The sequence below is a fragment of the Gasterosteus aculeatus genome, chromosome 18, assembly GCF_964276395.1.
Source record: "Gasterosteus aculeatus chromosome 18, fGasAcu3.hap1.1, whole genome shotgun sequence".
Lineage (NCBI taxonomy): Eukaryota > Metazoa > Chordata > Actinopteri > Perciformes > Gasterosteidae > Gasterosteus > Gasterosteus aculeatus.
This window is the reverse complement of record NC_135706.1, coordinates 13764938-13792618: the sequence shown is the minus strand read 5'-3', so window position 1 is coordinate 13792618 and position 27681 is coordinate 13764938. Positions and strand designations below refer to the sequence as shown.

The window sequence follows — 27681 nt, the reverse complement described above, 5'->3', positions numbered from 1 at the left end:
TGCTGATATCTGTGTACAAAACAATTACTTTATGACTCACGGTCCTAAGATGCGCGTCACAAACAGTTCAGTGGAGGTCTCAGTGGAGTGGAGGATGTCTGCAGCCAAAAGCCAGTTCTGTTCTCCACATTCACGCCGCTGCACTGCTGTTACTGCATTTATTCATGCCGTCATCACGGCGGGTCATATAAACCCGAAGCAAAACCTTATTCACAAAGCAGCATACGTAAAATCAGCTCAACCTGACCTGCACAGCGGGAATCCTTGATGTTGAGATGATGATGTTGATGATGAGAATTTGGAAATATAGCTGCTTTTCCATCACAAAAACTAAAACTTGAAACATCACATTGGCTTGTGAACTGCGACCTGACTGAAAACAATGTTTAGTTTAGTTAAACATTCGGAAAAGGGGAAATATGTAGCAGTTATTTCTGGAGGTATACACTGACAAAAGTGCATTTTCTTTTGAATATGAAGAACGACCTATATTTAAATTTGAAGTCCAGACGAAGGGACTCCTCCTGGTATCTCGGTGCCAAGAATGTGCAGAGCAGCTCTCCTGGGAGCTGCAGACATCACTTAACATTCAGCGTCGCCTAACAACCACACGGAGGACACAAACACAGCTGATGACACTGATGGATTGTGGGGGGGGGGGGGGGGGGGGGGGGGGAGGGGCATTGCTAGGATTTAGGATAAAACACCTAACGTACCATCAGAGCGGACCATGTGGATCGGCTGTGTTCCAGGAAGTCCATATTAGTCCCTTCTTATTATAACATGTTTTTATGGTGCAACGTTCTAATATTGTGTTGGCTTGAACTATTGCATTACTGCAATAATGCAATAATGTTTCTTTCTGTGCATTTATATGGAATTAGTCCATAATTATAATGATAATAATAATAACAAAAATTCGGTGTTCATGTATTATTATCTGTGTATTATTATCCAGGGAAGCAAACAACTAATTTATCCAAAATAAATGAACGTGGGCGATTTGATATCCGTGCTGGAGGAAAGGCGTGATTTCATCCTGGGGGCGGGGCCTATGCAAAGGAGTGGCGGACGAGCCAACGGGAGGATGTGAGCGTCGGTACTCTTGCCTCCATCACCATCCTCTGAGGAGACGGACAGAAAAGGACTCTTTGTCTTCGTTCACGCGGAACATGGCGTCAAAATGTCCCAAATGCGACAAGACGGTGTACTTCGGTGAGTGCGTCTCATCCACCCGCGTCGCGAGCTTTATTCTGCGCGCTTCGACGCAGCGCCGCCGGTATGAGGGAGATGTGTTAACCAGCGGGGATGGAGCTGATGGAAGATTTCTCGAGATATATCGTCGTCACATAGCATAGTAGCGTGTGTGACGTAATTCTTACCTCAAAACCCGTCGTTGAAGTCAGAACGCGCAGCGGTTTGTTTTACAGGTGCGGCTCCGCGGAGAACGGGAATATGGTGACGTCACACCCACGTCGACTGAAGAATTCAAAGGGACAGGGGGACATATTTTAAATACAAGTTATTATCGTGTGGATAAAAACTGCCACTGTGTGTTCACTAGGTTGTGACGTCATCATATTGCAGTACATACAATTCCATGAGAAATAATTTAAATACAGTACTATTTGTTTATAAGTTTGAGTACTTTTCCTGTTGGTGATTTAAAGTTATTTGTGCGTTTATGCTGCCAGCAGCGCGATGTCTGTCTCCATTGGATATCAGATATAAGATAACAGTTAAAACAAGGACCAAACATCCTATTTTATTACCCTTTTATTGTAATTATCAGAAGGCTGGTCTGCGCTGCCTCGATCCGCCTCAATACGACAGTTTGTCTCAAAAATGTCCCCGAATGCCTCAGCTGGTGAGTCTCACACTGACTGATGGGCTATAAATGCTTCACTATCTTCAGATAAGAGCCGTCCGCCCTCCTGTGTTAGTTGACAGCTTCTGACAAATGACCGGCTTTAAATGACCTTTTCTTCCTCTCAGACGTGAGAGCAGCCTCATCTCACTCGGCAGTGAGTTCAGAGCCCAAACATCCGTTTGCAGCCTCTCATCGTTTGCAGCTTTACACCACATGGCGTTGTAAATAATTTACCCATCGCTCATGCGTCACGTGGATCGATTTTCTTTTTGTTCTGTCATCTTCTTTCTTCTGAAGAAGCAATAACGACGCCCTGCAGCGACGACCTCCTGCTCCCCTCTTCCTTCTGTTGAGATGCTCACACATGTTTCCTCTGCCAGGAGTCGTTGGTGGAATATATATGTATATATATATATATATATATATATATATATATATATATATATATATATATATATATATATATATATATGGTGGTGGAGAAGCGTTTCATACACTTAAGCTTAGACATTTGGTCTAATTCTGGAATTTGAGCTCCAAGGTTTTCAATATTTATCAAGTTGTTTTTGTGACATCATTTGTATTAATAAGGAAAATGTGAAAAACAAAAGATGAATTACAAGATAGAAAATACACAAACCTGCACAGAAAAGGTAAAAAAAACCTTTGAAAGGTAATGAAAATTAGATTAATAAAAAAAAAAAAATCAAGCTGAGGGGAGGCGGGACAAGGCAGTAATATAAATGTTTACACAGTTTTTCATTAAATGCATACATGAAGTAACGTTATCTCAATAATACGTGATCGGAGCATTTCGGTTTCCAATAAATCTCAACCTGGCGACCAGCGGGCTAGCTGCTAACAGCGCTAACGCGCATTAACAACCGCGACAGAGCTGACTGTGTTTACCTGAGTGGGACGCGTTTACCTGAGTGGGACGCGTTTCCACGGCGACGCCGGCGGTAGATGCTGTATGAGAGAAGTGCGCAGCTGTCAGGTGACCACGCTCACGTGCACTGAAAGGTCACGGTGGAGAGTCCTCTGATTCCTCGATGGCAGAAATGATGCGTTACAGTTTGTAGGTGATGTCTGCATAGAGACACGCTCACTTACACACACACACACACACACACACACACACACACACACACACGTCCTCCGTCGTCAGAGCCGCGTGCTCGCTGTGTGCCGAGTGACTTATTGTGGCACATGGCAGCGACAGGCTGCCCGGTGAGTCTGAGCAGCAAGTGTCACGTCGTATCAGTGTCTCTGCCGAGATATTCTGGGAGTGTCGCTCGCTTTGTTGACGCTGTGAGCGTGTTTTCGGCGGCTGAAGTCCTTTATCTCTGCAACAAATGTCAGAGTCCGTGTTGTGAATGAGGGAATGTTCCGTAGCACCAGGAAAGAACGTGCTTCTGTCTTCGTCACCTTCTTGTTCTGCTTGCGGAGGGGCTGGATGTCTGATGAACGCCAGCATGGAAGTCGGTGCTGAATCCCTCGTGTTCTTCCTCCACAGCGGAGAAGGTGTCGTCGTTGGGGAAAGACTGGCACAAGTTCTGTCTGAAGTGTGAACGCTGCAACAAGACGCTGAACCCAGGAGGCCACGCCGAGGTGAGAGGAGACGCAACCAGGTCACATGTGGGACCTTTAACAGTTAACAGTTCTTCCATTGGTTCAGATTGACAATTTGACAGCATCATGGAAAGGACCTCAGTGCTGGATCCTGTCTTTTTGTGGCTCGAGCAGAAGTCTCCTTCTAAGTTCTGGCCCCAAAGCTGCTCTTTAAAGGTTTCAGTTTACTTCAGAAATGATCCTGTAGAATAGTGATTAACAGAAACATCTGTCTGCAGAAGCATCGTGATCATTTTATAGTGAAACTATTGTCTATTGAGACCACAGCCGGAACGGAGCTGATTTCTTCTTTCAATGAAGAGAAGATTGCGTCAGCAGGAAGGTGGAGGTTCTCTTGTGGTCATGGACAGTTACTCTACAACCTTCTAACCACCAGAACGTGACCGAGGCCCTCTGACCGCCAGGAGACCACACACTTCCCCTCCAGGCCTCTCTGAGGTCACAGGTTTCTACCCCAGTTTAAGGGTCCAACCGCTTCTTCTTCTCAGGAGCGTCTCTTCCCTTAGTGCAGTTTGTTCACATGAAGGCGACATTGTTTTAATCGCCTTTGGTTCTTTAGTAATTATTTCAGTCGCTGAGCGTAGCAACTTAACTGATATTCACAACTACGATGTTTCTGTGGCTTTACGTTCCGAACATCAGCTTTTAAAGAGGAAGCGCTGATTCTAAGAAGTCGGTTTGTGGACTGAAGCTTTGAAGCATCAACTTTGGCATTTTTTGCAGGCGCCAGCGTGCTTTTTGTAGCCAGAAAAGAGAGTGGAGCTAAAAACAACATTTTCTGTGAACAAAAACTTATTTTTTTTGCAGCAATAAGAAGAATTGAAGAGTTTTAAGACTAAAACACTCCCAGTAGTCAGAAGAATATAACAAGCAATAACAGTAACAAATGTTACGTCTGATAAAGGTCAAACCGAGGAAAAGACACAGCAGTCTCTGCTTTAAATGAACGCAGTCATCAAAAAGAGTGAAGAGAATGAAGACATGAGGTTGAACAGACCTTTGGTCTTTAGTAACAGAGAGCAGACGGGTCCTGTAAACATCTGTGAATAAGTCCTTGTTGATTTATTATCTGGTATCACGACAATCCAAACAGACTTAACTTAAAGAAAGTTGACAAACTAAACCTTTCCACTGTCTGCTCTCTCTCTCTCTCTCTCTCTCTCTCTCTCTCTCTCTCTCTCTCCTGGCAGCACGACGGGACGCCGTACTGCCACAAGCCCTGCTACGCCGCCCTCTTCGGCCCCAAAGGTGACGCTTCTCCTTCTTTTCGGTTCAAACTAAAAAAAAATCAAAGAAAGCGTTTGTCCGAACTCTGCGACGGGTCATTTTTTAAATCTTTTTTATTTGAATTGGCACGTTTTGTTGCCTCGCAGGCGTGAACATCGGCGGAGCCGGCTCCTACGTGTACGCCGACCCCGCCGCCAACGAAGCCCCTGCCGCTGTTTCCATGGAGACGGACAGCAAGCCGGCGGAGGAGAAAAAAGCTCCCGCCCGGGGACCGGTGAAGGGTGAGAGATGATGGAGATGCTGCCCGTGTTTAAGGAGGGGGGGGGGGACTAAACAGAGAAATGCAAATAGAGAGATGGTGTTTGTTGGTAAATAAAAATAACGCATTACTCCGTTTCAACGTGACTCCCTCAGCTGCCAGCTTCTCCTCGTTCTCCGGAGGACCCAACATCTGCCCCAGATGCCACAAGACGGTTTACTTCGGTAAGCAGGCCGGTGCTGGAATGTGTCTCAGCGACTAAAGCGGCTGGTTTCCATGGTAACCTTCTCCCCATCCCGTGTGTGTGTGTGCAGCTGAGAAGGTGACGTCTCTGGGGAAGAACTGGCACCGGCCCTGCCTGCGCTGCGAGAGGTGCAGCAAGACTCTGGCTGCCGGCAGCCACGCGGAGGTGAGCGAATCAACTGTGTGCGTGTGCCGGTGCTCGCGAGGCCCTCTGCGTTTGTTCCATCGGGGGGGGGGGGGGGGGGGGGGGTTTCAGAGTTTCAGAGGGATTTTCTTTTTCGTTGCAGCACGACGGACAGCCGTACTGCCACAAGCCGTGTTACGCCGTGCTGTTTGGGCCTAAAGGTATGAAGTGCTGGGGGGCGGTTGGGAATGGTGGTGGAAGGGGGTGAGGGGGGGGAGATTAACTCCAGATTAAAAGAAAACAAGTGGCAGCTGTACCTTCAGTCATTATTATTTCTTAACAACAATAACTCTCCTGAAGGCAGAGAATTGTCGCTGTTTGTGTGAACTGGCCCTTTAAGGGTGACGTCTGCGCTCCGCCCCCCCCCCCCCCCCCCTCAGGTGTGAACACTGGAGGTGTGGGCAGCTACATCTACGACCAACCTGCCGAGGCCGAAGATGAGGCCGAAGCTGAAGCCCAGCCCTGAGCCGTGACTCCGCCTCCAGCTCCTCCAGTACCCGCCCCCCCCCAGCGCGTTGATTCGTCTTCTACGGTTAATGGCGACACGCGATGTGTACCGCGAACACAGGGATGGATATTTAGATGTGTTCTGCTGAGTTTGGATATTGTTTAAATGTGTATTTTTTGTACCGATACAAACCTTTAACAAGTTTCAAATCTGCCTTTCGGTTTCTCGGTTCTCTTTGCCAAATAGTTATGGATAATTTCCTCAGACTTTTGTGCTTTTAAAAGATGTACCAAAACGTATTGTAAGTGTTTGTCTAAAAGAGGGAGGAGGCGGAGACGTAGCATTCATTTCTCTGAATGTTATGAAGAAGAGCTTCAGCTGTGTGTCACATTTTCTACAGTAAAACTGTGTGATAACAAACCGGTGTTCAGTGTTCATTTCATTACAAATCATTATCAGCAGCAGTACCCATCAGTTATGATGAGGCAATGCTTTAGTCAATATAATAATTCGGGTCCCAGAGGCTGGAAGTCTTCAAATTGGTTGTTTTGTTTGACCACAAATCCAACGTGCCATTTTTATTATTATAAAACTATTCATTTTATAGCAATGTAAAGAATCAATGCATTGCATCATGAAGCAGGAAAACAATCTATGTGGGAAAAAAATATGTTTTTAAATGTACATATATATTCTTGACAAACAAATGCTTTTCTCACGTGAAATAAAATTGACTCAAAGCATTTAAGTATGTCTTACATTCACAGCTCATTCTGAGCTTTTAGTTTTATTACAGATAATAGAACCATAAAGTGTTTTGTGCAGACTGGGAGCTGAATTGATTTAATCTATTTATTATTAATACAAATATTTCCTTTAAAAAACTGTAAATCTACATTTCTCATTCAAAAGAAAAGGTTAGACGTCACTGACAAGTTATCAGAAACGCCCCTTACGGTAATCGTTTCCGGAAGCGCAGCATTAATGACGTAAATGGAATGCTATTGGAAGTTAGAGGAGTTTTTCCACAGAATAAAGGTTAAGAGAGGGAGATTTTACTGTTTTAAGATACTGCAGTGAAGAGAGTAGAGCAGTTCGGCACAAAAGAGGTACTCGTATTTTCTGTGTTTGTACCGATATATTTGTGTATCTTATATTTTAAAATAGCTGTATTCATTACGCTTTATTTTGAAATACACAACCGGAAGTTGTATGTTACGCGCAGGCTAGCTTAACGTCTCTGATAAGGAAGGCTACTTCTCCTTAAAACCTCATTGGTACTGACGCCGTCTCGGGGTTAAGGACGTTACCGTTTTTAGCAGGATACATTATTTGAAATAATTGATATTCCTTAAGTGGTCCCCTGTAAACGTCTGAGACAACAATATAACGTTATATTCTTTAAATACGTTTCATCCGGCCGCGGAGGAGCAGCGTAGCTAGCTAACGCTAACCGTTAGCTCGTGCCGTTGTTAGCTAAACCGAATTAGCCGCGGAAGAGTTTCCCCGCGGGTGTTTATGTCTTCGCCAGCGCGAAGAAATGTTGGACGGATCTCCGGCTCGCTGCGATGAAGCACACGTCGGCAACGTCGAAAACAACAACCCGATATCGCTGATCTCGGGCGGCGGCGATGGGCCGACCGCGGGCAACAAGAAGCGGCAGGCGCGGCTGAAGAAACGAGGGAGGAAGCTGCGGACGACGGCGCCGCTGCATCACCAGAAGCCTCCGAGAAACGGCCCCAGCGTCCGGCTGTCCGACCACAACAACAACAACACCACCAACAACAACCACCACCACATCAACACTCTGGCAGCTCTGTCGGCTAACAAACCCGCAGGCCAGCCCGGTACCGAGCAGCCTCTCGGTACACAGAACCTCCATCAGCTCAAGCACGGAGCTAAAAAAGAGGTGACGTGCCCCCGTTGTTGTTGTGGTTGTTGTTGTTGTTACTTTGTAACTCATGATTCATGAGTTAGATCGATCATTGATGACTTTTAGTTTATCTTGGTCTAAATAAATCCACATCACTCCTTTCACTGTATTCCGTGTGTTGTTCCATAAATAAGTACGCAGAAATAAGCATGTATTAAAGCTACTTGTGTTACAAACGTATTTACATTCTTAGAATGATCTTGTATTTAAAGTTCTATGCTGTTGAAGCAAGGGGGGGGTTTCCTCCTGCTGCAGAGGACGTGACGCAGTTACTCATCCATGGATGGAAAGCGTTGATCTTCTTCCTCTTTCTGTCTGCAGGGCTCATAACACTTTGTCTTTGTTAATGTAGCAGTTTTACTGCATTTCCTTCTATAATACACGTTTTGTGAGCGAGTGTAAATTAATAGTTTTTACTGGAATATAATTTCATATTAAAAAGGGCTGCAGGAGGGTTAATGTGGCTGAAATTTGATTATATGTTGTTATGGTCCCAAAATAAGGAAGCTTCCACACAGCCAGCGTACGCTGTCCTCCTTTTAAACTGAAATACAAAGTACTAAACTACAGCAACGACCGTTTACTTGTTCCAGCTCACAGTATTTAGCAGATGTAACATCGGCTCTGCTCTCTGAAACATTCTCCTTCATTTGAAAGAAGACTTTGGACACTTGATCAGTTTAGGACTGGACTTTAAGGGTCACAACAGTGTTGTCTTCTGCCAAAGATACTCGTCGTCCGCCGACGCTGAACCAATCGATTTAGTTGATTTTCATCTGTTTCTCCACTTACAATCACTTAAAAGCTGCACCGCGAATATTATGTTCACCAGAGATGTGAAGTCATGAAGAAAAGTACAGAAATATTCATTCATTTTGTTTTGTTTTGGGACGTTCTTAACGTTCTATTGGTCGACCAACTCTGTCTTCATCTGTAAATGTGTGTTGCTCCGTTGTCATGGAGATGGTGCAATGACCAAATTACGCCTTAATAGTGCCGATGTTTTTCTGACCGCTGGATTGATGAGCGTTTGTCTGCGTTTCTTAGCTGCTGAGATCCAAAGGCGGCCGACCGGAGCGAGGAGCCGCGCAGCCAGGAGACCAAATCCCCCCGAACGCGACCCCCCGCAGCCACAAGCCCAAGCAGGGCCGAAGCCCCGGAGCGGCTCGACCCGCCAAGAAGAAGGACAAGAGCAGCCCGGGCAAGCCCCTCCCCCTCCACCAGCGCGGGCCGGACGCCGCCGCAGACGAGGGCCTCAAAGACGGCGAGAAGGTCTACGCCGGGGCGAAGTTCAGCGAGCCGCCGTCTCCGAGCGTCTTACCCAAACCGCCCAGCCACTGGGTCGGCGAGGACGAGCCCCCACGGAACGACCGCCGCCGCGAGCAGATGAGCGTCCACCTGAAGTCGCTGCTGAGGGTCCGGGAGGAGTCGTGATCGGGTATCGAACTCGTGCCCAGGGACGACCATTGGAAGACGTGCGTTGGGGGGAAAACAAGTTTGACCTTTTAACACGCTGCAACACGTCGGTAGCACAAAGTGGGCGAGTCGACGCTCGAGGACACGCGTGGCCTGAGCGGCGCGCTGCGTGCGTCCGCTCGCTCCAACGTGTCGCCGCCTGGCGCTTTTGTGGGAAGAGGAACAAAAATGTGTTTATTTAATTTAAAAACTCAGTGCTCATTATGAGGTCGTCTCTGGCGGCAACGAGGTCGGCGAGTCACTTTTCCACCATGTGAAGAGATGACGCCACTTCCTCTGAACAAAGTGTGCGGGCGTGCTTCTTCTTTTAAGAGCCCGTATAAATGTACAAAATATATTGTAAACATATATTTGGGTATATTGTTTCTGGTTGTTTTAACAGATTCTAGTTTTCTTACTGAGGTTTTTCCACACAAAAAAGAAAGAAAAAAAAATGTCCCCTCAGAGTCCGGCACTTGTTGAAGCTCCTTCAGCGGAGAAAGACGTTTCTAACTGATTTAAAACTTGATTGTGAAGCTCAATCAGCCCGGTTGACGCTCTCGGGACAGGGTGTCCCGGGTGTCTCTTTCTTAGACGTCTCAGACAAACTAAGATCTCCAGAAGTTCCTTCAAGGCACTGAGGACCAGAAGCTGTGAAGAACCAGAAGCTGTGAAGAACCAGAGTGCGACCTTCTGCACCGACTGATTACAAACCAAACGCACCTTCCTTTTCTTTTTATTTCTATGCGTTTGAGTGGCACCTTAATGGAGAATTGTATCACAGAAGCCAAAGCTGCCCGTTTTATTACAATGTTTTATTTCATTCCAGTGAAACACCTGCAGGCCACATTTGGGTGGAAAAAGTGTTTCTTTCATATCTAAATTTGAAAATGATATTAAAATATTGGTTCCCCGTGTTAAACGTTGCTGCCGTGTTTGGGAGTGTCTCTTTTTTTCTTGTTGATGGGAAACAAGATGCAGTTTCATCCAGAAGTGCGTTTTACGTTAGTGATGAAACATTGTAGAAAACACAATTTGACACAAAAAGGAACCAACTGAACATGAAAGCAGCGCAGGACTTTCACCCAGGAGGCAGCGAACGGGCCGACCTCACACTTCACCCCCCCACGACCTCCATCCACCTTCTCGCTTTACGTCATGTTTCTGTGCTGCTTTCAACAACTGGAGCTGCGCGCAATCATTTCAACATTACATGTCATTTAGCGGACGCTTTTATCCAAAGTGACGCACAATAAGTGCATTCAACCATAGGGTACAAACTCAGGAGAACAAGAAACAAAGTGCAATTTCCTCAAATAAGCCAATTTACAATTTGCTATAGATGAGTGACAAGTACAATTTAAGTGCTACAATTTGTTAGTCTTTAGTCGAGGTAGAGTCTGAAGAGGTGTGTCTTTAGTTTGCGGCTCTCTGCGGTCCTGGTGTCTTCAGAGAGCTCGTTCCACCATTTCGGAGCAAGGACAGCGAAGAGTCGAGATCTAGTCGAGTGTTTTGCTCTCAGTGAGGGAGGGACGAGTAGTTTTGCAGATGCAGAGCGGAGAGTGCGGGTTGGGATGTAGGGTTTGACCATGTCCTGGATGTACGCTGGACCCGATCCATTCACAGCATGGTACATGAGCACCAATGTTTTCAACTGGATGCGGGCGGCCACCGGTACCAGTGAAGAGAGCGGAGTAGTGTGGGAGAATTTCGGAAGGTTGAAGACCAGTCGAGCTGCTGCATTCTGGATGAGCTGTAGAGGTCGAATGGCGGTGGCAGGGAGACCAGCCAGGAGGGAGTTGCAGTAGTCCAGGCGGGAGATGACAAGAGCCTCTGAGTGAGGGACGTATTCTCCCGATGTTGTAGAGCGTGTATCTACAGGATCGCGTTGTCGCGGTGATGTTGGGAGTCGGAGAGTTGGCTGTCGAGTGTGATGCCGAGGTTCTTAGCGGTCAAAGTGGGCGTTAGTACAGAGTTTCCAAAGTTGACTGTCAGGTCCTGGGTAAGTGGATCTTTTCCGGGAAAGAGAAGTAGTTCAGTCTTGTCGGGGTTGATTTTCAGATGGTGGGCGGACCACTGAGAGATGTCAGTTAGACAGGCAGAGATCCGAGCCGCCACCTGCGTGTCCGAGTGAGGGAAGGAGAGTATTAGTTGGGTGTCATCGGCATAGCTGTGGTAGGAGAAGCCATGCGAGCGAATGACAGGGCCAAGAGAGTTGGTTTAAAGCGAGAACAGGAGGGGACCCAGCACGGAACCCTGAGGAACTCCAGTAGTAAGAGAACAAGGTTCCGACACAGATCCTCGCCAGGTTACCCGGTAGGTGCGGCCGTCGAGGTAGGACGAGAGAAGGGAGAGAGCAGAGCCTGAGACACCAAGTTCCTGAAGGGAGGAAATAAGGATCTGGTGGTTGACCGTGTCAAATGCAGCAGAGAGGTCCAGAAGGAGGAGGACAGAGGAGAGAGAGGCGGCTCTAGCAGTGTGGAGTTGCTCAGAGACAGCAAGGAGAGCAGTCTCTGTGGAGTGGCCTGCCTTGAAACCTGACTGGTGGGGGTCAAGGAGGTTGTTACAGTGGAGATAAGAGGAGAGTTGATTAAAGATAGCACGTTCAAGGGTTTTGGACAAAAAGGGAAGAAGAGAGACCGGTCTGTAGTTGTTTTCTTCAGAAGGGTTGAGGGTGGGTTTCTTCAGGAGGGGGTTGACTCTTGCCTCCTTCAGAGAATTGGGAAAACAGCCAGATGACAGAGCGTTGTTGATGAGACAGGTGAGGAACGGAAGAAGGTCAGGTGCGATAGATTCTAAAAGATGTGATGGAATGGGGTCAAGAGGGCAGGTGGTCGGACGGGCAGAGATTACTAGGGTAAGAATTTGGTTAGGAGAGAGGGCGGTTGTCACAGGCCGGCTCATAGCCTGTGGCAAGAGTGAGGGGACACAAACACCAAGTATAGGCCAATCAAAAGAAGAGTTTATTATAAATCAAAAACTAGTAACTTTAAACAAAGAAAAGGAATGAGGTGTGCGAATGTCATAGTGTAAGGTGTATGTAAGGTGCATGGTTGAGTGAATCTGTATGTGTAAACATGACTGAGTGTGAACAACGTAAAACCTTCAAAGGAACAAACAAAACAGGATCATACCTGGAGGAGCAGAGAGAAAAAACAGAAGTGGTTAGAGGCCTTCTTATACCTAGAGCCCAGGTGGCTCCAATTGCTAAAGACCCTCCTCTGCCTGCAGGAGGAACCGCCCCTGCAAGGCCGAGGAGGAGCCGTGACACCCCCCTCCTTAAGATGAGGGTCCAACCCTCAGCCCCAAAATTTGGCCCACATTGAAAACAATCCAAACAGTTCCCTCAAAATACAACAAAAAGAATACCCGTCCTGGCTCCTAACAGTCACCCTGTGTCCCCCGCCTGACTGTCCATACCTCAAACTCTGCAGCCCTGGTACCTAGGGAGTAAATTAAGAGAAAAGAGGCGCAGACAACCCGTAGGGGTCAACAGAAAGAACATACCAACTAGGTTACAGGAGCACGGGACAGAGCGTCAGCAATGATATTATCCTTGCCACTAATATGTCTAATATCAAGGTTGAACGGTTGCAGGAACAAAGCCCAATGCATCAAACGCTGGTTGGGATTTTGCAAGGACTTCAAAAAAATTAGGGGGTTGTGGTCAGTGAAAACAGTTAAAGGGGTCAAACCGGAACCAACATAGACCTCGAAGTGCTGTAGAGCCCAAATGAGACCTAAAGCCTCCTTTTCAATCACAGAATAGTTCTGCTGATACTTATTAAATTTCCGGGAGAAGAAACTGACTGGACACTCAACTTGGTCATCATTTTCCTGGAGAAGCACAGCCCCAGCACCGATTTGACTGGCATCTACCTGTAATTTATAAGGTTTCTCGAAATTTGGTGCTGCCAACACAGGCGACAAACACAGAAGAGCCTTAACTGCATCAAATGCCTCTTGACAGTGGGTGGACCAAATGAATTCAGCTTTAGCCTTCAACAAATTTGTCAGTGGGGACACTACTACCGAAAAGTTTTTACAGAAAGCACGGTAGTACCCCGCCATTCCCAGGAAGCGCACAAGTTCCTTCTTTGTAGAGGGCTGTGGAAACTGCTTCACAGCCTGGACTTTTGCTTCCACGGGACAAACAAAACCCTGACCAACCACCTTGCCTAGGTATGTGACTGTAGCTTTGGCAAACTCACACTTTGCCAAATTGATGGTCAACCTGGCCCACACCAGTCTTTGAAACAAGGCTTGCACTCTGCAGATATGCTCCTCCCATGAGTCAGAGTAGACGACCACGTCATCCAAATATACGGCACAGCCTTCCAGACCTGAGACCACACGATTCATCAGCCGTTGGAAGGTGGCTGGAGCATTCCGCAAACCGAAAGGCATCACTGTGTACGAGAATAAGCCAAATGGTGTTATAAAAGCAGCAATCTCACCAGCCCTTTTGGTAAGGGGCACTTGCCAATATCCCTTTAAAAGATCAAATTTGCTAACAAACTTTGCAGACCCAACTTGATCAATACAATCCTCCATCCTAGGAAGAGGTTAAAGGTCTGCTTTGGTAACATTGTTAATTTTTCTATAATCAGTGCAGGGTCTGAAAGTGGAATCAGACTTTTTTACAAGAAGACAGGGGGAAGCCCAATCGGAACAACATGGCTCAGCAATACCATTGTCCAACATATACTGTACCTCTGTTTCCAATTTTAGTCTCTTCTCCTCAGGTACACGGTAAAATCTCTGTTTGATAGGCTTCGCATCTCCGATGTCTATGTCATGCTCTAGTAAATGGGTTTGTGATGGAGTGTCAGAAAACAAAACATTGTAGTTTCTAATTAGAGTTACCAATTCATCACGTTTCTCCAAATCTAAATGATCTACCAAAACCCCAAGGTTTTGCAAAGTCTGGGAGTTTTTCAACCGACCCTGCAGGACTTCATCAGAAACCCTAATGACCTCCTCCTCTCCCCCATCCACAAAGTTTAAGCCACAAGATACAGTGACTGGAGCAGCAGTCAACGCTGACTTCACTACTCGAGTTCCCTCCACTTTGCTTTGATCACGGGAGTGATAACATTTTAACAGGTTCACATGGCATAATTTAGAGGACTTCCTATACCCCGGAGTTTCAATAAGATAGTTCAAATCTGACACTTTGCGCAACACATTAAAAGGACCACAGTATTTTGCCTGAAAAGGTGAACTTACAAGAGGCAAAAGAGCAAGTACACGATCACCGGGAGTAAACTCACGCAACTCCGCCTGTCGGTCATATCTCAATTTCATTTTCTTTTGAGAACATTTTAGCTTTTCTTTCGCCAGTTCTCCAGCTCTATACAACTTCAGCCTAAATCCATTTACATAGTCAATGAGGTTCCGAGGTGGTTCTTCAGGCAAACAACCATCCTGCAGCACTGCTAAAGGCCCCCGTACCTTATGACCAAACACCAAATCATTTGGGCTGAACCCTGTGCTCTCCTGTACTACCTCACGAGCAGATAGTAGTAACCAAGGTAACCCCTCCTCCCAATCTGCAGACAGTTCTGTACAGTACGAACGAAGCAAAGATTTTAAAGTTTGGTGAAATCGTTCCAAAGCTCCCTGGCTCTGGGCATGGAACGCAGTAGACTTGTTGTGTTTAACTTTTAGCTGTTTGAGAACCTGAGCAAATAAATGGGAGGTAAAGTTAGAACCCCGATCTGACTGGATGATTTTTGGAATTCCAAATGTAGAAATGAATTGAGTTAATGCTTTAACTACTGCTTTTGAAGTTATGGTACGCAAGGGAAAAGCTGCCGGATATCTCGTTGCGTGACACATAAGTTAATAAGTAGTTATGACCTGACTTAGACCGTGGTAAAGGCCCAACACAATCGATAATAAGATGCTCAAAAGGTTGTCCTATGGCTGGTATTGGATACAAAGGAGCTGGCTTCACAACCTGGTTTGGCTTGCTTGTGCGCTGACACGTAGGACAAGTTTTAATAAACTGAGCTACAGCTCGCTTTAAACGAGGCCAGAAAAAATGCCTGAGTATGCGATCATAAGTTTTACGAACACCCATGTGACCTGCCACCTCACCATGTGAAGTTTGCAACACTTTGTTTCGCAAAACAGTAGGTACAACTATCTGAAAAACTGGTTCGCCTAGACCCTGAACAGAGTGTGGAACCCATTTCCTGACCAACAGTCCCTCAAGAAGAAAATAGCACTGAGCATTATTCCTCACCGCTGCCTCAGGAACAACTCTATCAAACAGATCAGTTAAGGTAGTATCGGCCTTTTGCTCAGCTATCAATGACTCTCTAGAACTAGTCAACTGTTCAGTTTGGAGTTTAACTGGCAACTCGAGACTTTCTGGCTTACTCTCAATCTTCTTGAGTGCGGCAGAGCGGGTAACAGCACACCCTGGAAATACCTCAGGAGACACACAACTGTATTCTGGAGATACCTTTGCAGGGGGCACTGAAGGTTGCTTCTTAAAGATGTTTATTTTGCCATCCGCCCACACCTTACTACCTGCCGAGTCATTCCCCAGAATCATGTGTATTCCCTCTACTGGCAACTGGGGTCTAACCCCAACCGCTACATCACCCGCTACCAGACCACATTTTAGAGTTACTACATGTAAAGGGGAAGAGAATGGAACTAAACCCATGCCACGTACCATTACACAACTGCCAGTATCAGACACCTTAGAGAAAGGCAAAATGGACTCCAAAATAAAAGAATCCAAAGCTCCAGTGTCTCTCAAGATCCTAATTGGAACATTGTGGTTGCCATCTACCAGCGACACCACACCATCCGAAACAAAAGCTGAAAAGTCACCTTGGTGAGATTGAGAACCAAACTCAACTTTTGGCTGAAAAAACTCACCCTGATGGTCAGAGGCTGTACCAGAAACGGCCATCACAGCCGGTTTAGCTTGAGCTAACTTCTTTGATCTAAGTAACGGACAATCTTTCTTCCAATGTCCTTCAACTAAACAGTAGCGACAGGTATTATCTTTTAATGGTGCTTTAGGTCCCCCAAAACCAAACTTCTGTGGCCTTTGGAACGAAGCTCCAGAAAAAGGTGACTTACTATTCCTAGGAGTAAAGTTTTTAAAGTGCATATCACCATTTGACTCAAAATGGCTTTTATGGGTTAACCTGTGCTCATCTGCAAGGACTGCTGCATCACTTGGCGACTTAACTTTTCGCTCATTAATGTATGTAGCAACCTGGTCAGATACAGAGTTTTTGAACTGTTCTAACACGATCAAGTTAGACAGATCCTCAAAAGTACTAGCTTCAGTAGCTGTACACCAACGATTAAATGCAGAAGTCAAATCGCGAACAAATTCAGAATAAGTCTGCGAATCTTGTTTCTTCCTGTAACGAAAACGTTGACGATATGCCTCTGGTACGAGCTCGTAGACCTTCAGAACTGCTGATTTAACTTTAGCATAAACTTTACAGTCAGCTACACTCAGTGCTGAAAAAGCCTCACGTGCCTTACCTGTAAGTGCACATTGCAACAACATAGTCATGTCCAGATCTGACCAAGCTCTAGCTTCTGCAATACGATCAAATAGCGTAAAGTATGTGTCTGGATCTGACTCATCAAATTTAGGCAACAAACGAAGATTCTGTGAAACGTCAAACTGTTGTACTCCTTCTGGTCTATTTACATTCCGCAATCGTGCTATCTCTAACTGCATTTGCAACAGCTCCCGCTGCTGCTCAAAAGTTAATGAAAGGCTAGACTGAAAACTTGCACCCTCACTAACAGAGTTATCCCAAAGAACACCTATTTCTCTAAGACCCTGCTTTAATCTAGCTTTGACAGACTCTTTAAGATTTCCATCATCAATCTCAATCTTATAATGGTCAGCAATTTCAATTAACTGCTCCTTAGTACACAATTCCAAAGCTACCTCTGAAGGAGTTTGAACAATACCACTTAGAATAGAAGCCATTTTCCTCAACCAATACAACTATTACCAACTCTGAGGGAAAAAAAAAATGTACACAATTCACCTACTGCCAGTCTGGGTTTAAGGACAGGAGCCACACCCCACTATTCTCCAAAAAAAACTAACTAACTGGCCCCTAGTCTTCGTGCAGTCACATGTGGTGGGTTTTTATGCACACAAAACCAGCAGAGTGGAAAGACAACCAGAAGCTGGCTGCCCCCCCACATCCACGGAGGTGCTCCCGAGCCGATGTAGGGGAAAAGGAAACAAGGGAAGCTCTACCCACGTTCACTGCCACCTAAAACAAAAACACTACGAGCCTCCTATTGATACTCGCTGATAAGCCTCAAAAGGAGAGGACTCCCATCTGAACAAAACCCCAGAAAAAGCAGAGTGAATTGTGAACTCAAACTATAAAGCTAACCAAACAAAAGGAAGACCTGGCTCTCAATGCTCTCTCCAACAATATTGGCCAAACTAAAGCATCCCCTCAACAAAAAGTGTGGCAATCTAACCTAACATGATTAACCCAAGTTAACCACAAAACAATAATCAACATGAACCAAACTTCAAGTAAACAAATATAATCAATGACAAAGCCAAAACAATCTAGACAAAACCTTAACCAAATAAGGCAAACTATTAGAGTACTCAAATACTAACGACTAAAGTATAATTAACTTTAACTTAAGGACGAGCCCCCATTTGTCACAGGCCGGCTCATAGCCTGTGGCAAGAGTGAGGGGACACAAACACCAAGTATAGGCCAATCAAAAGAAGAGTTTATTATAAATCAAAAACTAGTAACTTTAAACAAAGAAAAGGAATGAGGTGTGCGAATGTCATAGTGTAAGGTGTATGTAAGGTGCATGGTTGAGTGAATCTGTATGTGTAAACATGACTGAGTGTGAACAACGTAAAACCTTCAAAGGAACAAACAAAACAGGATCATACCTGGAGGAGCAGAGAGAAAAAACAGAAGTGGTTAGAGGCCTTCTTATACCTAGAGCCCAGGTGGCTCCAATCGCTAAAGACCCTCCTCTGCCTGCAGGAGGAACCGCCCCTGCAAGGCCGAGGAGGAGCCGTGACACGGTGAAAGAGGAAAGTGAGGCGAAAGAGGTGAGGTCGGTGGGACGCGAGAAGTAGGAAGTGGGTTTGAGAAGGAGGAGCGTATGTCGGCTATTTTCTTGGTGAAGTAGTTGACAAGTCTCCCGGAAGAAGGGTGGAGGGGTAGGAGGTTTGAGGAGATTGGAGAAGATCGAGAAGAGGTTTTTTGGGGTTAGAAAATGAAGATTCAATTTTGGATTGGTAGAAAGAGCTTTTGGCAGCAGAGATAGAAGCAAAAAACGAGGAGAGGAGAGATTGAAATTTAAGCAGGTCGTCAGGTCGTTTATATTTACGCCATCTCCTTTCCGACGCTCCCATGGTGGCTCTCATGGCACGCTGCGGTTGAGACAGCCACGGAGCCGGAGGGGATTTGCCAGTCCGTCAACATCTAACGGCTCTTTCCAAACAAGCCGGCCCCAAAAAAGTGAAGTGTCCTCATATTGTGGTCGAGTGTTGCAGATCATCCGGCTCAAATGAGGAAGCCCGTGAGGAAGAGCGGAGGAGGTGACTCCCTCTGAAGTACAGCGGATACATCCAGAGTTTTTATGCAGTTTGTTTGTTGCTGCATCAGATCATTGAATGCAGAAACGATTTACTAATATAATGTCGGCGTCACAAATGCATCATGGGAAATTACTGACTTAATTAAGCATTTAGTGACGAATGAGAGACAAGAAGGACGAGGAAGTGACTCTTTATCAACAAGAGGAAGTAGAATCATCATTTGTCTTTAAGACAGGATCACGGCTACAATTACATTACAGGTCATTTAGCAGACGCTTTTATCCAAAGCGACCTACATTACATTTTTAACCCATGGCTCTTTTACATTTTTGCCCAGGGAGCAATTAGAGGTTAGGTGTCTTGCTCAGGGACACTTTCGAAATGGAACATGAGGCAGTCAGGACTCGAACGACCAACCTTGTGCTTCCCAGCACACCCTCTCTAGCCCCTGCGCCACGACGATGTTACATAGTAACGTAACATCGTAGAAAAGAGAAAACTTTCCAGCTGGCCGTAGCAGGAGCACCTGCCACTGGGATTCCAGGGCCGGTGCCAGGTAGGCAATTCCTACTACCACAGCAGGTTGCTCTAGCCGGTGCACACGGTACCGGGATGCTGGCACCCCCCACTGTTCTCACCCAGCCACCCCAACGACTCGGCGTACCCCTCGGCACCAGGATGCCAAGCTTTCACACCTCCCAGTTGCGCTATACGTAGCCAAGAGTTGGTACTAGAATCCCCAGGATGCCGCTCGTCCCCGAGTCCATTCGAGACCCATTCCACACTCCACTCGCCCTCAGTCCCTCAAAGTATACCACTGGTACATCCGCTCGGATCTCAAAGATCTTCAAGCCGCTCATCACACCTCACACATTTTTTGGGGGTTGCCCGTGCCCGGGTGCCACGGCGGATCCCCACAACCCATCCGACCGCCACACGTATCAACTTACAAATCCTATCGCTCACATCTCGCAAATAAAACTGTTAAACAGTTCAGTTGGTGCGCGTGGACCTTGCTAGTGAAATTGTCTCTGGTGTTAAATCCAGATGCTTGATGTCAGTGTGAACTTCACACCTGCTCATGTCCGCCTTAAGTGCATAAAAGAAGCAACAAGTGACGTATGAGAGACGAGAGGGACGAGGAAGTGACTCTTTATCAACAAGAGGAAGTAGATTCATCCTTTGTCTTTAAGACGGAAGAAGCAGCGAGACGAGAGACGGAGAGGAACCATGGCTGAATTCAGAGGGATTCAAACCTCTTTGTTCTTGATTCTGATGCTTCAGTTTACAGGTAAGAACACATAGAATGTGTGTATGACTACAGAAACACTAGAAAGATCATTTACTAATATATTCATGTTATTTATGAGCAAAGCTTCATTTAAAGACGACACACAAGTCGTCTGTTTGTTTCCATCCAGGTGAATCGTGAGTTTAATGAACTCTTAGAAACCAACAATGAGGCACATTTGTAAACTGTTGTTGTGTCTAAAATGATCTTCACACTGACACTAAAAGTCATGTTTTATTTCTCCTTGTTCCTTTTACTTCTCTCTCATCTTCTTAGAAGCAGCAACAAGACAACATGTCACTGTCAGAGATGGAGATGAAGTCACTTTGCCTTGTAACAGTGTGACTGAGGACCAGAACAACTGTGACTCTACTGTGTGGCTCTTCACTTATTTAAGAAGCAGCTCAGCAGTAGTTCTGGTTAGAAACGGGCAGATTGAAAAAGCCAAAGCTGAATCAGACAGACTGAGTGTTTCACAGAACTGTTCTCTGGTTATGAAGAAGGTCACACTTGGAGATGTTGGCCTTTATGTCTGCAAACAGGTCAGACCAGGAGGACAATATGAAGATGCTGAGGTTTATCTGTCTGTTGTTTCCAGTGAGTATTTATATCATAATGTTTATAAACATTTGGATTAATATTGTAGGATATTAGAAATAAATTGACGACCCGGTTCAGAAAATTAATAGGATGCATATAGTGTACACCAGAATACAGCCATGATTGTGAAACTGTGTAATCAATAAAGTAATGACAATATTGTAAAACCACTGTAAATCTGCAACTGTAATAGAATGATATCAATGTACAGTTATGATTGTATTTGATGCAATGCAATCAAATACATTGAACTCACCAGAAGACCACTCCCAGAGGTGTGGACACTGACTTTCACACCTTTAAGCATTGTTATAAATACCTGTAGGAACCATTGTTCTCGAGTTCGCTGGTGGAGGCGACAGACGGGCACTAGGGGGGGTCAAAGGACTGACCTGGGGCCTTACACTTTAAACCCATGGCTTTTACATTTTGCCCGGGGAGCAATTAGGGGTTAGGTGTCTTGCTCAGGGACACTTCGACTTGAGACGTGGGGCAGCCGGGACTCGAACCACCAACCTTGCGGTTCCCAGCGCACCCGCTCTACCCCCTGCACCACGACCACCCTTAATAATGATTTCAGTACTTAAGTTCCTCTTCTTTCTCTCATAATGTCTCCGTCTCTACCAGTGACTGAAGAGACGAACAGAGACGAGGTGACGTTAAGATGCTCTGTGTGGACGTATGAACGATGTCCACGCACAGTGAAGTGGACTAATGGTGGTCAAGATGTGGACAAAGACAACGAAGAAGTGAAGACATCACAGGATTCCTGCTTCGCCTCTCTGTCCTTTAAGACTTCTCACTTCTTTTACACATCAAGCTTCACTTCATTGACGTGTGAAGTGACCGATGGAGACAAAGTGATGCAATTTTCTCCCCCAGGTGATAAAACAGGTAAGAATATTCTGAAGTCACTTCCATTCTGTTTTTAGTGAATTGTAAGTTTCATTTATTTAGTTGTGTTGTTTTCATTTGTTCAGGTGAAGACACAACAACAACAACCACTGAGGACACAAAAGCAGGAGACACAACGACAACTTCAGCAATCAGAGAAGCTTTAGCAGAACCACAAAGTAGAGACTCTACGTGTTTGTGTCTTCATGTAGAATCTCTCTTCCTCTCAGTATTTTCATCCTCTCACATTTAATGATTTAATACATTTGTTTTCAGTGGTCTTTTTTTATTTAAATTCTTTGAGACAAAAAATACGTTTTCTCTGTAGTTTAAGACTTGAATGTTTATAAATGTCTTTTTAGAGCTTTTCTGGTGAGTTTTACCAAACATTTAAGTTTTTTATGTAACTAAATATGAGTAAAGTAGATATTTAAGACTAAATGCACATAAATATGTGTGTGATTGTCGTTGCAGGCGGGTGGAGGCTCGTCTCCGTGTCCGTTGGATTAGCAGCACTCATAATAATACTTGTAGTCGTCAACATGTGGATTAGAATTAAAGGTGAAGAAGCTGAAGACATTTTGATGAGAGACGTCTTTTGCTGGTGAAACTAAAGCGACTCTTTCTTTTGTCTCCAGAGAGGAAAACACAGACGGAAGAAAACGCTGTGAGTCTTTAACAAGTTAACAATGAAACGCTTCATCGCTTCATGACGTTCTTATCTGCAGTATTTCTTCACTCCAACACGAGTCGCTTTAGAGCTTCTAGCAGCTAACGGTGCTAACGGCCCACCAATGCTAGCAGAGCTAACACTTAGCGACTGAATTCACAGTGTCCACATGAGGGGGAACCGCAGGGTGATGCTACATGGAGGGTGGAGCACGTCAGAGAGGTGGGGGTGTAAAGTGTGGCTTTGTGATGTTTCTCACAGGTGCGTTATGATGCAGAAGATGACACAGTGAACTATGAAAACATGAGACCTGCTGGTGGAGTTTGAGCAACACGTCTGCAGATCAGCTCCACCACCATCTTCATGGTGTCCCAGCTGCTGATGTGGAGCCAGATGTTGTCCTTCATTGGGCTGCTGAGGTCCAATATTGATCAATCATTCTCTGTCATGTGAGCGAGCGACTTGCAGCTGGTGGTTCCTTCTCTCTGGGAACAAATGACTTCATTAGTAAAACATATTTACACAGACGGGAATCAGCTGAGACTAAAGTCTGAATCTGAATATGATCCAAAGGAGTGATGAAGCATTGTTTGTTTTTTGTTTTTTTTGTTTTTTAGGAAATTTTTTATTTTATGAATTTGTCTGCAGCAGCTGGATTTTAACTTTTCTTAACTTTGTTTGTCTTCCAGCTGATCATTTCAGTGTTGATCTTAACATTTTCAGTTTAATGTGTGAAGCTGCAGCAGCTGGAGCTCAGTTTCACGTCTGTGTGAACAGAATAACTCTCTTTGATCCACTTTCATTCAGCATTCACATGTTTGTTAGGATGTGTTTGTGTTTCAGTAACTTGTCTTTATAATATGTGATAACAATAAATAAAGACAGCGTCATGCTACACTGTGCTGCCTGTTTTATTACAATATTTTAACATTATTTCATTCCAGTGAAACACCTGCAGGCCACATTTGGGTGGAAAAAGTGTTGTATGAAGAATTTCTTTCATATCTAAATTTGAAAATGATATTAAAATATTGGCTCCCCGTGTTAAACGTTGCTGCCGTGTTTGGGAGTGTCTCTTTTTTTATTGTTGATGGGAAACAAGATGCAGTTTCATCCAGAAGTGCGTTTTACGTTAGTGATGAAACATTGTAGAAAACACAATTTGACACAAAAAGGAACCAACTGAACATGAAAGCAGCGCAGGACTTTCACCCAGGAGGCAGCGAACGGGCCGACCTCACACTTCACCCCCCCAACGACCTCCATCCACCTCTTCGCTTCACGTCATGTTTCTGTGCTGCTTTCAACATCTGGAGCTGCACGCCATCATTTCAACATCTAACGGCTCTTTCCAAACAAGCCGGCCCCAAAAAAGTGAAGTGTCCTCATATCGTGGTCGAGTGTTGCAGATCATCCGGCTCAAATGAGGACGCTCGTGAGGAGGAGGAGAGGAGGAGGTGACTCCCTCTGAAGTACAGCGGATACATCCAGAGGTCCTCAGTGAGGAGAAGAGGAGGAACCATGGCTGAATTCAGAGGGATTAAAGCCTCTTTCTTCCTGATTCTGATGCTTCAGTTTACAGGTAAGAACACATAGAATGTGTGTATGACTACAGAAACATCATTTATTAATATTAGTGTTATTTTATAACAAACCCTTTAAAGAAGTCACCAGTAGTCTGCTTGTTTCGTGAATCGTGAGTTTAATGAACTCTTGTGTGGATGTCTTGGAGACATCAAAACTTGGATGACCGGCAACTTCCTCATGCTAAACTCAGAAAAAACGGAAGTTATCCTGATAGGCCCAGAGCGCCTTCGCAGCCAGCTGTCACGTGATACAGTTTTTATGGATGGAATTGCTCTGGTACCCAGCTGCACCGTCAGGAATCTGGGAGTTCTCTTCGACCAGGATATGACCTTCAACTCGCATATAAAGAAGACTTCAAGGACTGCCTATTTTCATCTACGTAACATATCAAAAATCAGGAACTTCCTGTCTCAAAGTGATTTTGTCACTTCCAGACTGGACTACTGTAATTCTTTGTTATCAGGCTGCTCTTGTAAATCTCTTAAGCCTCTCCAGTTGATTCAGAATGCTGCAGCACGTGTATTAACAAGAACTAAGAAAAGGGATCATATCACTCCTGTATTAACTTCTCTGCACTGCCTCCCTGTTAAATCAAGAATAGATTTTAAGGTACTTCTCCTCACCTACAAGGCACTTGCTGGTGAGGCACCGTTGTATCTTCAAGAGCTTGTAACACCTTATTGCCCTACAAGGCAGCTGCGCTCCATAGATGCTGGGCTACTTGTTGTTCCTTGGTTTTAAAAAGTAGGCTGGGGGCCAGAGCCTTCAGTTATCAAGCTCCTCTTGGAACCAGGTTCCACTTTCAGTCCGGGGGGCAGATTCGGTCAGCTCTTTTAAAGAAAAACTTAAAACGTTCCTCTTTGACTCTGCCTATAGTTAGGGCTGGCTCAGGTTAGTCCGGACCAGCCCTTAGTTAAGCTGCTATAGGCTTAGACTGCCGGGGGACTTCTTAGGACACACCAAGCTCCTCTCTCACGCTCTCGTTCTACCATAATTCAAGTTTTATTAATGCACATGACTAATTCAGCTTCTTTCCGGGAGTTTTTTTTTTGTGCTTTCTCCCCTATCAGGTCTCCGTAGATCGTGGTTCCTTCAGGACCCTGGTCCTGACACCTACCGTGGCCATGCTGACGCCTGCTGCTGCCATCATCATCATCATCATCATTATTTTAGATATTAATCATATTACTGTACTCATAAACCAACATTACCCTCTCCTAAAGTCTCTGTGCTCTCCCTCCCCACAGGCTTCTGTGGATGGTGGTTCTATCTGATGGTGGTTGCCCCTGCAGTGGTCCTGCTGTGCGCCTGGCTTACTACTCACAATTACATGAATAATTTCTGTCATAGGAATTGCATGTATTATACATTGTCCATTCTGTACACATGGCATCCATTGTAGTCTGTCCATCCCGGGAGTGGGATCCCTCCTCTGACGTTCTCCCTAAGGTTTCTTCCCTTTTTTCCCTCTTGGAATGTTTTTTTCATTTTTTGGGGAGTTTTTCCTGTGCCGATGGAGGGTTTCGGGGCAGAGGATGTCGTATGTGTACAGACTGTAAAGCCCTCTGAGGCAAATTTGTAATTTGCGATTATGGGCTATACAAAATAAAATGAATTGAATTGAATTTAATTGATCTCTGCAGACACTAAGTCGTTTTTATTTCTCCTTACTCTCTTAATGTCTCTCTCATCTTCTCAGCATCAGCATCAGGACAAAGTTTCACCGTCAGAGAGGGGGAGGAAGTCACTTTTCCTTGTGGCAATTTGATCGTTGATAAAACATGCGGAGCCACTGAGTGGGTCCGGGGTGATTTTAACCAACGAGCAGAAATTCTGGTTGCAAACGGGAAGGTTGTTGAAACGGGTGAATCAGACAGACTCAGCGTTTCAGAGGATTGTTCTCTGGTCCTAAAGAAGGTCAAAGGTCAAGACGTTGGTCGTTACGGCTGCAGACAGGTCACATCAGGAGAAACAGAGCGTGGATTCGCTCATGTTTTCCTGTCTGCCGTCACCAGTGAGTATTTACATAATGTACTGAAACATTATGGGCTTGATATTTGTATTGGGGGCCTCTGATGTAGAGACACAGCGAGGTGCTCCAGGGGACGGAGACATGAAGACATCAGTCTTTCTGCTTCGCCACTGCGCCCTTATATATTTTACTAGGTGGAGATACAACAACAACAACAACAACAACACCAACCGGACCAACCGGATCAACATCAACCGGACCAACCGGATCAACACCAACCGGACCAACACCAACCCAATCAGAAGGTTGGAAAAAAAGTAGCTTCCTGAATGTATAATACATCTAGCAGCTGTGGTGTAATTCCTGAAATTTTTCCTCACAAACTTCCAGTAACTCGTAACAAGCGTTTTGAAATCAACGTCGTCCTTCACAGGAAACTTCTCAGTTCGGTTCAGCTGAAGATTCTGAGTAGAAACAAGTTCCGCTGTGTTACATTACATCACATTACATGTCATTTAGCTGACGCTTTTATCCAAAGCGACTTACAATAAGTGCATTCAACCATAGGGTACAAACTCAGGAGAACAAGAAAGAGCAATTTCCTCAAATAAGCCAACTTACAATTTGCTATAGATGAGTGGCGTTATAAGTACAATGTAAGTGCTACAATTTGTTAGTCTTTTAGTGGAGGTGGAGTCTGAAGAGGTGTGTCTTTAGTCTGAAGATGTGAAGGCTCTCTGCGGTCCTGGTGTCTTCAGAGAGCTCGTTCCACCATTTCGGAGCAAGGACAGCAAAGAGTCGAGACCTTGTCGAGTGTTTTGCTCTCAGTGAGGGAGGGACGAGCAGTTTAGCAGATGCAGAGCGGAGAGTGCGGGTCGGGATGTAGGGTTTGACCATGTCCTGGATGTACGCTGGACCCTGGAAAGTTGACTGTCAGGTCCTGGGTAAGTGGATCTTTTCCGGGAAAGAGAAGTAGTTCAGTCTTGTCGGGGTTGATTTTCAGATGGTGGGCGGACCACTGAGAGATGTCAGTTAGACAGGCAGAGATCCGAGCCGCCACCTGCGTGTCCGAGTGAGGGAAGGAGAGTATTAGTTGGGTGTCATCGGCATAGCTGTGGTAGGAGAAGCCATGCGAGCGAATGACAGGGCCAAGAGAGTTGGTTTAAAGCGAGAACAGGAGGGGACCCAGCACGGAACCCTGAGGAACTCCAGTAGTAAGAGAACAAGGTTCCGACACAGATCCTCGCCAGGTTACCCGGTAGGTGCGGCCGTCGAGGTAGGACGAGAGAAGGGAGAGAGCAGAGCCTGAGACACCAAGTTCCTGAAGGGAGGAAATAAGGATCTGGTGGTTGACCGTGTCAAATGCAGCAGAGAGGTCCAGAAGGAGGAGGACAGAGGAGAGAGAGGCGGCTCTAGCAGTGTGGAGTTGCTCAGAGACAGCAAGGAGAGCAGTCTCTGTGGAGTGGCCTGCCTTGAAACCTGACTGGTGGGGGTCAAGGAGGTTGTTACAGTGGAGATAAGAGGAGAGTTGATTAAAGATAGCACGTTCAAGGGTTTTGGACAAAAAGGGAAGAAGAGAGACCGGTCTGTAGTTGTTTTCTTCAGAAGGGTTGAGGGTGGGTTTCTTCAGGAGGGGGTTGACTCTTGCCTCCTTCAGAGAATTGGGAAAACAGCCAGATGACAGAGCGTTGTTGATGAGACAGGTGAGGAACGGAAGAAGGTCAGGTGCGATAGATTCTAAAAGATGTGATGGAATGGGGTCAAGAGGGCAGGTGGTCGGACGGGCAGAGATTACTAGGGTAAGAATTTGGTTAGGAGAGAGGGCGG

The 27681-nt window shown here is 45.5% G+C and overlaps 3 protein-coding genes and 2 long non-coding RNA genes across 6 annotated transcripts; 4 read left to right on the top strand and 1 right to left on the bottom strand.

Annotated features, from left to right (window-relative positions):
* Positions 1-1032: 1032 nt before the first annotated feature.
* LOC120808305 (cysteine-rich protein 2) lies at positions 1033-6283 on the top strand. The gene is made up of 8 exons (XM_078093517.1): positions 1033-1215; positions 3387-3481; positions 4693-4750; positions 4876-5010; positions 5144-5212; positions 5303-5397; positions 5519-5576; positions 5796-6283. The coding sequence occupies exons 1-8, from the start codon at positions 1173-1175 to the stop codon at positions 5879-5881; spliced, it is 639 nt and encodes a 212-aa protein (XP_077949643.1). The 5' UTR covers positions 1033-1172; the 3' UTR covers positions 5882-6283.
* Positions 6284-6843: 560 nt separating this feature from the next.
* Positions 6844-10177, top strand: LOC120808287 (uncharacterized). Its single transcript, XM_040161123.2, has 2 exons — positions 6844-7772; positions 8844-10177. Exons 1-2 carry the CDS (start codon positions 7404-7406, stop codon positions 9228-9230), a joined length of 756 nt encoding a protein of 251 aa, XP_040017057.2. The 5' UTR covers positions 6844-7403; the 3' UTR covers positions 9231-10177.
* On the bottom strand, positions 10052-18788 carry LOC144389393 (uncharacterized). The gene is made up of 2 exons (XR_013453403.1): positions 18630-18788; positions 10052-11369 (listed from the first exon to the last, which is right to left on the bottom strand). It is a non-coding gene; the product is annotated as an uncharacterized LOC144389393 (long non-coding RNA).
* A 1184-nt stretch (positions 18789-19972) lies between these two features.
* On the top strand, positions 19973-23190 carry LOC144383052 (uncharacterized). 2 transcript variants are annotated; one of them, XM_078093511.1, is made up of 7 exons: positions 19973-20131; positions 20408-20728; positions 21359-21613; positions 21712-21804; positions 22100-22186; positions 22264-22292; positions 22557-23190. In XM_078093511.1, exons 1-7 carry the CDS (start codon positions 20071-20073, stop codon positions 22620-22622), a joined length of 912 nt encoding a protein of 303 aa, XP_077949637.1. In that variant the 5' UTR covers positions 19973-20070; the 3' UTR covers positions 22623-23190. The 2 variants fall into 2 exon arrangements, with proteins under 2 accessions (XP_077949637.1, XP_077949636.1); XM_078093510.1 differs by having other exon boundaries at positions 21359-21625.
* Positions 23191-23697: 507 nt separating this feature from the next.
* LOC144389391 (uncharacterized) lies at positions 23698-26433 on the top strand. The gene is made up of 3 exons (XR_013453400.1): positions 23698-23877; positions 24028-25896; positions 26049-26433. It is a non-coding gene; the product is annotated as an uncharacterized LOC144389391 (long non-coding RNA).
* The last annotated feature ends 1248 nt before the right edge of the window (positions 26434-27681 follow it).